The sequence below is a fragment of the Carassius auratus genome, chromosome 11 (assembly GCF_003368295.1).
Source record: "Carassius auratus strain Wakin chromosome 11, ASM336829v1, whole genome shotgun sequence".
NCBI lineage: Eukaryota > Metazoa > Chordata > Actinopteri > Cypriniformes > Cyprinidae > Carassius > Carassius auratus.
Genome location: NC_039253.1, coordinates 7729550 through 7740020, shown reverse-complemented (window position 1 = coordinate 7740020; position 10471 = coordinate 7729550). Strand labels below are relative to the sequence as shown.

At 33.6% G+C, this 10471-nt stretch overlaps 1 protein-coding gene across 1 annotated transcript; it reads right to left on the bottom strand.

Moving 5' to 3' along the window:
• Positions 1 to 221: 221 nt before the first annotated feature.
• Positions 222 to 6717, bottom strand: rrp9 (ribosomal RNA processing 9, U3 small nucleolar RNA binding protein). The gene is made up of 15 exons (XM_026275191.1): positions 6521 to 6717; positions 6329 to 6414; positions 6108 to 6220; positions 5958 to 6025; positions 5056 to 5097; positions 4849 to 4975; positions 4613 to 4737; positions 3572 to 3664; positions 3361 to 3461; positions 3148 to 3282; positions 2971 to 3033; positions 1542 to 1687; positions 1183 to 1262; positions 858 to 931; positions 222 to 453 (listed from the first exon to the last, which is right to left on the bottom strand). Exons 1-15 carry the CDS (start codon positions 6587 to 6589, stop codon positions 360 to 362), a joined length of 1416 nt encoding a protein of 471 aa, XP_026130976.1. The 5' UTR covers positions 6590 to 6717; the 3' UTR covers positions 222 to 359.
• Between the last annotated feature and the right edge of the window lie 3754 nt (positions 6718 to 10471).

Sequence of the window (10471 nt, the reverse complement as noted above, 5' to 3'; positions counted from 1 at the left end):
TAGTGGTCAGTTTTGAAAAAAAAAGTAGGTAATGATACAAATGTTTTAATGTGAACTTTGGTGAATCGTTCAGTGTTATACTTGTAATATATGTAAATAAATTATTTCTACAAAAATAACTGAAGTCTTCATTTGGCTCACAGATTAATCAAATCCCTTTCATTTAAGTTCAATTTGAGTTTGTTATATAGAGCTCTGGACATAATGAGCAGCAAAACAGATAAACTCCATAGACATTTAATCAAAAGCTCCACTTTTACATCATGTTCTGACATCAATAAAAGAAGAGAAAAAAAATTCCAAGTCCAAAGCAACCAAAAGTTTTCTGATACCAAATTCAAGTCCTAGATGAAACCACATTACTGGACAACTTCTTGCTCTTGAGCTTGTCTTTTAAGAGGAATGATATATATTCCATTCCTGGCTTCCTTTATTCTCCACCATCGGCCCAATCTGAAAAAGAGGAAAAAAGATACACTGAGCGTAATGTCAACATGAAGAAATGTGCGAATGCTGTGCAAGAGCCAAATTCACTTGACATTTGTGCCATCTAGTGTCAGAACAGTCTTCATACAATTAAGCCCTTGTAAATACACACATTAGGATAAAAAAATGAATATAAAAAAGTAAATAAATAAATAAACATTATAATATATTTAAAGACCAATGGCTGTTATAATATATATAAATAACATTTAAATAATGACCAAAACTTCCAATTAACTGAAGAATATTTGTTGTGATTTTACTATTGTTATTACATAATAATTATTAGGTTTTGTAAATGACACTATTTAAAATGACAATTTCTGTCAGTTCTCAGGTGCAGTTAATAGCAACACTTGAAAATACTTCACCTGTGCTCCTGTCCAACTCCAGCCACGAGAAACTTCCCAGAGTTCGAGAACTTCAGACTGTTGACAAATCCAGTCTAAAAGAGAAATAAAACAAGCTTATTAGCATTGCTTATACTGCAAGTACACTTACTGTAAGAGACACGCACATCATGACTGAGGACATTGTGCAGTTGTGAGAAATAGAGAAAAAGTTGTATGAACTGATACATTATTCATCCTCTCCGGGTGAAGTAGGTGGCTTTATCCACACACACAATAGGATGTGATTCAATAGCAGATGGGCAATAACCAGTCTAATAGAGCTGTATGGATGTGTACTGCTCACCATAGGGACGCTGAAGAGCGGCTCCAGGCCTCTGAATCCCTGCCCACACTTCCACAGCTGCACCGCTGAATTATGGGAGCCTGGGGAGGGACAACAATGATGTTGATGGTAATCAGGTGTTTGGAGAGCAGTCTCGTATGGAAATGCAGAAGGCGGAGAGCTTTGTGAACAAGGTCAAAGTGGAACGAGGACAGATTATGATGGTAATATTGCACTTGTGGGTAATCGTGTGTGTGTGTGTGTGGCAAAAAGGCAAATGAGAGTTTGTGGGTGGTTGTAGTTTTAAGTGCAGTGTGTTTGTTGGCCGGGAGTGATACCTGGTGCTGTGTGTGTATGTGTGTGTGTATGTGTGTGTGCACCTGAGGCCACGATGTCAGAGTTGTGCAGCGCCGCCACAGAAGACACCCAGTAGGGCTGCTCCAGACCCTTGTTGCCATGGCTACCGTGGGCTTGCTTCACTGTGCTCACCGGCTTCTTCTTATTAACCGTCCAAATAGATATAGAGCTGTGCAAAACCAAAGCATGAGTGAAATGGAATCATTTATTCATTAAAGTAGGGCTTAAAACTTACTTTTTCCCAAGAAGCAAATGTGAAAATAAAATATACAAAATGAAAAGCACATTAGAAAAAAGTTAGGGGTGCAATGAAAATTCATGGAACACAAAGAGATAATTTACATGCAAAATTATTTAATTTATTAGAATATAAAAAGTCCACTAGGTTTTTAAGCGTTTCTGTTTCAAAATGTATTTTATGTTTTTTTTTTTTTATTTATAAGCCTGCCTGTGTGTGTATGTGTGTGTGCATGCATATATATATATATATATATATATATATATATATATTTATTTTGGTGCACAAAATGTATTCTCACAGCTTTATAAAACCTATTGAAAAGAAATATGAGATGCGGACTATAAATGCCACTTATTGCATATGCAATTGTTATTGCTAAAAGTCATCCAGTAACCTTATGTTTAAGAATAAATATATCAAAACATCTATAAATAACGGTTTAAAATTGTTCTCAGATAAATATTTTAGAATAGATTTGATCTCATTTATTTATACTGGCCAAATAGAATTTCAACTGTTTTAACAATTCTAATTAAATTACATTTATGCAGTCTCGCTGATAAGGTGGACATCTTTTAGCTATTTTAAGTGGAAACAGATAGGCCTATATTTATTGCAGAGTAAATACTATTGTCTGACTCGTCACTTTTTTTACAAAGGAAGTATTTGTATCCTTCAAATACAGTGGTATTTCTTATAATATTTTTAGATGGCTTCACACGCCATTAACATCTCAGTGTAGCTGTGGTTGAACAGTAAGTTTTTATCACTGGTCCTATTCAAACCACCAAATCCAGAAATGTCTGCCATAATATGTAAGTTAGTATGCATCCTTGATCATTGTTCTGGCTACATGAGATCTGCAGTTTCATTTAAAGATGAATTCTTGTGCACCTATAGCACTCCCTGCTGTCGTAAACACAGCACACCACAGGAAAAGGTCAAGCGCATCCACTACAAACAGAATTCTGTTATGACTTTATACAGCCTAATTTCAGTGTTAATCTCTATTAATGAGAGCAGAATTGTTAATGCAAGTGTGTATCAACATGAAAACAGAGTTTACGTCATTACTTTTCTCACTCCAGGAAAAAGAGTTCGTACACATGGTCTCGAATGTCTGCACGGTGTGAACATATTTACACCAAGTTTACTTCTTATAAATCCAGATATGTGCATGGGAAATTGTGTACGCATGAAAAAAGTCTTACCCATCATCTCCACCTGTGACCATGTGTTCTTCATTAATAAGCTGGATACAATCAATGGAGCCCCTTCAGACCGAAGGAAGACATGCAGGGAGGTGAAGATAGAAGACTCAACCGTTTAACAGGTCAAATTTAGAGGTCATAATTAAAGAAAGGTCATGAGCACAGACTTAAACTCACTCGTGTCCATGAAAGACGAGCTGTGATTCTTCAGCAATTTTCCACACTCGGACCGTCCTGTCTCGTCCTCCTGCAGTCACGCATCTCTCTCGGCTCAAACAGTCCAACCCTGTGATCATGTCCTGATGGCCGAACCTGAGGACAGACACAAGCAAACACCAAAATGAACCCTGAGAATAAAGAGGAGCTTTATTTCGGAGCTGATGTACCTACAGGGTTTCTACATAAGCGTTCTCGTCCACGCTCCACACTTTTATTGAGCGGTCATGTGACGCGCTGTAAAGGGTGTAAGTCCCTCGTCTAAAGGCCAAACCCTGAGGAGGAGGAAGCAGAGACGTTCAGACAAAATCAGACGAATGAGAGCAAACATTTAATACTACCATCATAATAACATCTAAATCTATATTAGAGACGTTTTACTCACAGACACAGCATCTCGGTGTCCTTTAAACTTGTACAGATGTTTACATGTCATCGGATCCCAGATCATGATGAGTCTATTCATGTCCCCACTAGCCTATAAAACAAAGAAAATAACACTCATTCAACAGCATCCAGCTTTGAGTTTTTAACTAGCTGACAAAAACTCAAACAAAATCTTATAACATTATAGTAAAAACAGTATTATTGTGCAATAACTGTTTAATACAGTTTCTAATTGAATTAATGCTGTCAAAGGTTTATTCCCATCCAAAATAAAGGTTTCTGTTTACAAAAAATATATGTATTGTGTATATTTAATAATATAAATTTAATAATAATTTAAATATAAAATATTTATATATAAATTAAATTAATATAAATATACACGTAAATTTTTCTAAATATTTACTGTATGTGTGTGCTTTTATATATACATAATAAATATACACAGTACACAAACATTATGTAAACAAAAACTTTCATTTCGGATGCGATTAATCGTTTGAAAGCACTAATTTGAAACTTTTACAATGTCATTCATTTCTCTGATGATAAAGATTAATTTTCAGTCTTCGGTCTAACACGATCCTTTAAAAATCCTTATAATATTCAGATTTTCTGCTCAAGACATTTCTTATAACTATCATTTATCAATCAGTTGTGCTGCTAAATACTTTTTTTGATAAATAGAAAGTTCAAAAGAACAGCATGCACTTGAAATAGAAATCGTTTGTAACATTATAAACGTCTTTACTGTCACTTATCAATGTTTTATGTGTAATTGCTGAGGTTCTAAATGCTTTATTAATAATGACTTAAAATAAACATTTCTTCAACATATGAAAATACTGGATTTCAAACATGAAACAATCGAACATAAAATTAAATTAATTTCAATAAGTTGGTCACCTGGGTATGAATATATTAGGACATGGACACAAATACAGCCCATTTAATTCCAAGGCTCAAATTATGGACCAAGAAAAACTAATTGGAAGAGAAAACTGATAAATAGTATGACCCAATCAGCTGCGGCTCTCACCAGGTATTTCCCATCAGATGATATGGCCATACACAGGACGTGAGCGGTGTGTCCCACATGACGCGCTTCGGTTCCCTTCCGTCCTCCTGCGATCTTCTGCACCTTCTTCCCGCTCTCCACCTCCCCTGCAGATCATACCCATCTTTCATTTAGCAGCACACTGACTCAAGCTCATACTGTACAACACGAGCTGAAGTGCCAGAAAACGTATAACACTAAGCAGAAGGAAGACTCACATTTGATGATGGAGCAGTCTTTGCTCGCCGAGAAGATGTATTTCTCATCAGGGGTGATGACGAGACATGTGACGGGTAGTTTGTGTCCTCTCAACAACCTGATCTCTGCTGGGTCTGGAGCTATGAGCTAGAGGAGATGTCACGGTGACGTCAGGAACAGGAAGTAACAGTGGGATACGCACAGCAGCTTATAAAAACTTCACTCACTTCTTTGGCTATCAGTCTTTGAAGTTTGCCTTTCTGTTCCAGCTGAGAAAGATGAAGAAAAACCAAGTGATTAGGAGAAAACCACTCACTGCCGCGCTGTATAACATCTTCCAAAATAACAGTTTTAACCACAATCAACGGATTTTGAGCAAGTTAATAAAAAATGTCTTAACAAATGGTTAGTTATCAAACCCGTAAAACCTCCGTTTATCTTTGGAACACAGTTAAATATATTTTAGATTTAGTCCGAGAGCTCTCAGTCCCTCCATTGAAGCTGCGTGTATGGTATAGTGTCCATGTCCAGAAAGGTAAGAAAAACATAGAAGTAGTCCATATTGTTATTGGGCACGCCAGAAAACACGTCAGCAGCATCGTGAACTCTCTCACAACAGACCCAGAAGAGAAGACCATGCTGTTTAAAATCGTCATTTTTGTTATTTTTGGACCAAAATGTATTTTAGATGCTTCAAAAAATTCTAACTGACCCTCTGATGTCACATGGACTACTTTGATGATGTTTTTCTTACCTTTCTGGACATGGACAGTATACCGTACACACAGCTTCAATGGAGGGACTGAGAGCTCTCAGACTAAATCTAAAATATCTTAAACTGTGTTCCAAAGATAAACGAAGGTCTTACGGGTTTGGAACGACCTGAGGGTGAGCCATTAATGACATTTTTCATGTTTGGGTGAACTAATCCTAAATACTGTCTCAGGAGGAATTCAAAGACATGTTTTAGCTCAAAGGGGTTCAGCTGACAAAATAGTTTGGGAATCCATGTGATAAATGAGTGTAAATATTCATAACTTGTTTTATGCTGAACATTTACTGGAAGAAAAGAGGGCAAACACTCTTAAAATCCAATTTGAGTGATGACAGCCAGCTGAGGTGAACCTACCACATCCTCCTGCAGTCTCCCAGAGATGAGGTCCGCTTCAAATGACTCCTGCTCAGCCTTCGTGTCCTCTGCCGAAAGACAGCACACAGAACACAGGTTCAGAGAACAGTGCGATCAGTCAGACTCGACTGGATCTTACATCTCACAAACCTTCCTCTCTCAGCTGCTCCAGGTAGAGTTTGGCCAGGCGAAGTTTCTTCTCTTGCGGCGTCTCCTCGATCTCGTCGTCTTCGTTTTCCTGTTGTTTTCTGTTTGGTTCAGCACTGCAGAAGAAAGACATCGGCGATTGTTTTATTAGTAAAGGAATATAACATCAGCGTTCAGTCAGCATAACAAACCAAGCTAACGTTAGAATAACTTAGATATGTTACCTTTCATTCTCTGAGTCACTCGATATTTCTTCATCCATTCGCTTACTGAACTTCTTTGACCGGCCTTTGCCATCATCTGCATTACTCTTGAAATTCAAAAGCATAATTAAGATATGAGTTTTTTTTTTATCAAACAACTTTATAAAAACTAAAAAGAAGATAACAAAATTATACAGACAAATGTAGACGTACCTTTCTTTTTAAATCTCCTTTATTAGGAGCCGAAGAGATGACCTTTTTCTTTATAAAGAAAGACGACATAATGCAGCATAAAACTAACGTTTTATGAAATAATTCACAATTGCTTCAGATAACTTAGAACTGCTTGGCTTCCACTCACATGGTCACAAACACATGCTTCCTGGAGCTCTTCTTCTCTGATGGTTTGCGTGTGTGTTTGCGCTACAGCGCCGCGTAATGGAGAGACGTTACATTACATCGACCGCTCCAACTGAGGTACTGTGATTGTATATACAGTTCAGGATCTGTTTTTATACAGTCTATCTGTAGGACTAACACTGATATAATCAGGTTTTTAAATTAACACTTGGGGAAGTTCATGCAAGCCAAAAATCTTTACAAACACAGCCACAGCACTGTTTTTCGTTCCTGAAAGAATCAAACCTTTAAATGATTCGGTTCAAACGCAATTTCACTCATTAACAGTAACTTGCTGCCACCTACTGGCGGTTTTAATTGTTTTGATTTTAAATTAAAAGTATCTTTTCATTTTTTTTATAATTGCAGATATCAGTATTCAACATGTCATGTTTAAAACATTATTTATGCATTCGTAAGTTCAGGTTAAAGCATTCCTTGTCCCTCTAAGCTGCATTAACATGTAAATACATCTTAATGCCACTTCATATGCAACTTCTGCAAAGATTAAATTTATTTTTACTTATTTCATTTAAGTAACAGCCTGTATGTGTTTTTATTAGGATTGACTGATTAAATATAAGAATTTGACTCAAAAGATGCACACTTAAAAAAAAAAAAAAAAAAGGCTAATATGAAAGGTAAAAATCTGTTTAAACTTATTGGGAAAGATGAATTTCTATTACTGCTGTGAACTGAGCACAGAATATGAAAAATATAAAACAATTTAGGACTCAGCTGTCCAAGGTATTCCTTAAGATACATCACTCATCAAACTATTGTCTAATTATCTTTATCGATAAAAGTCCAGAATATATTGAGATATAATTTTTTTGTCAATATCGCACACCCCATAGTAGTCCTACTGACGTAAAATGATTTACAACAGTCGCTTTTTCACATCCAGTGTAGATAGCCTCAAGTTATCTATTTATTTATTTTTGGCTAGTAGAAGTTATGAATGGCCAGTTACTTAAAAATGTAGTAGCCAAAGTGGCTGGTGAGTGAAAAAGTTATTTTCAATCCCTGGATGAAATAATAATTATAATAATGTTAACAACAATATTGATATTTTTATTTGCACAAGGAGTCTGACAACAAGCAGTGATCCACACAGAGATCTGATCTCATCATCATCATCATCATCATCATCATCATCATCATCATCATCATTATCCAGTCTGTCTGGAATGACATTAAGAAACAGAACAAACTGAGACAGACTCAATCCAGAAGAACTGTCGAGACGTCTTGATGCTTCAACAAACCTGTCTGCAAAGCTGCCTGAAAAACTATCCACATCCACGTGCACCAAGGGTAAAAGCTGCTTTAAACGCAAAGGTTGGTTACACAAAATGTTGATTTAATTAAGTAAATAGGAGTTAATTGATAAAGAACATTTATTGGTGACAGCATCCTCATTTTACAGCATTTTTACAGAAGTGCCTAAAACGTTTTACACTGGAGCTTTGCAGGTAGGTCTCTTGAAGAATCTTGGAGATATGAGCACAGTTCTTCTGGATTGAGTCTGTCTCAGTTTGTCACTCCAGACAGACTGATGATGATGATGATGATGGTTAGATCAGATCTCAGTGTGGAGCACTGGTTGTTGTCAGACTCCTTGTGCAAACTATAACCTCACTGGACTATTGGCAAAATTAATGTTTGGAAAAGTAAACTGATATTTCCTACTAACACACTAGAGCAGAAGATAGAAATAACTTACTTTAGCTGCTGAAAATACTAGTGTTCTAATAACTTGGCCACCAATGTATGTAATAAGAAACATTTTAACATTTCTATGAAGCCCGTATTTAGAATACATTGTATTCTTAAGGCATTATAATGAATGCATTATATATATATATATATATATATATATATATATATATATATATATATATATATATATATATATATATATATATATGTTATATCAACTCATGAATAATCATAAAAACAATTATAATACATCATAATACTAATATATTTGTGGTTATAATTTTAAGAGTAATTATTATTTATAACACAATAAACAACATATTAAATCTACTTCATTTACAGTATAATGGACTGTATCATATCTTGACATTAAGATCTGCACAGTATCTTACTTCAGCTTGTGAGTGGTTAGATGTTGAGTGTTATTTGAGTGTTTCTGTGGAGTTAATGTTAATTAAATGATGTGAGATTAATACTCCAACTGAAAAAAAGCAATGTTTTACATGGTTCGATTTCATTTTGATTGTCCACTTAAAATCAATCGACTATTAACAACTTTGCAACTACCTGTCAACTAGCTCTCATTAGAGTATTAATATGCTCAATGATGGTAGAATCTAGTATGGTAGAATAAGTTGAAGTATAGTTAGTTCATCTGTTGGTTGTGCATCAAAATAAAGTGTTAGAATATATTTACAGTAGCAGATATACTAATACTCTAATGACCGCTAGATGATATGTAGTTACAGAGTTACTTATCAACAGCTGTATAAAGGGTACCATCAACATAATCAAATTGATATTACAATAAAAATAGTTGTGTCATGTTACACACTCATCTTATCTGATATCTGATCTTATGGCTGTTTGAGACATTTCATTTTTCATAGAAAGTGTTACCAAAAATAGAAATAGTGTTATTACTTTTGTTATAATTATTAATATATAGTAGTAGTTGTTCTTAATTATGCTAATAACTACTGCTAATAATAATACTATACTACTACTAATACATGAAATATACATAAAATACATGCACAAATACTTTATTACTGTATGTAATAATATAATATGTACACACTAATACAACTTCCAATAATAATAATATATTATAAAGAAAGGAATAATAATAATAAGGATGATGAATATATAAATAAATCATATAGAATACAGACATATACAAACAAGTACTAAAAACATAAATAAGCACAAACAATGTATTATAAATTAAATAATTATAAGTAATAATAAGTAATAATGCATTATAAATGAAATACACATAAATACAAATATCTAATAAAAACACAAGTCTAATAACAATATTACTATTATAAATGGATAAAATAATGCAGTAAAAATAAAGTATAAAACCACTACTACTGTACTAATACTACTATATTATATATACATAAAATAATTGTACACATTTTAGACTACTGTACATACTATAAAGTTATATATACTGCCAAAAATAATAATAATTACTATTATATTATAAAATAAATTAACACTGATGATGATTGATAAATTAATAAATCAAATAAAATACAGACATATTGCAAACGTAATAAAAACATATAATTAAGAATAAAATTAACATTATAAGTCAAATGAAATATTATATCATATAATATAACATTTTAATCATATCCAAAGTAAAAGTTTTTATGTTTATATAGATACACACACATGCATGCAGAATTTCAATTCTGAAATTATATATATATATATATATATATATATATATATATATATATATATATATACACACACCGGTATATACTGTGAACATTTATATTTACAAAATAAATATACAGGGTCCACAAACATATTCAAACAAAATCTTTTGTTTTGCATGCGATTAATCACAGTTAATCATTTGACAGCACTATTAACAAGTGCATTACTACTCATACAACTAATAATAATTATTATAATATACATTGTTACATTTATTTGATCAGTTATTATTATTATAAATGATGTAAATAATATTCTGTTTATTTTTGCTTTTATTTTTATTGCATATGTTTTTGCATATCA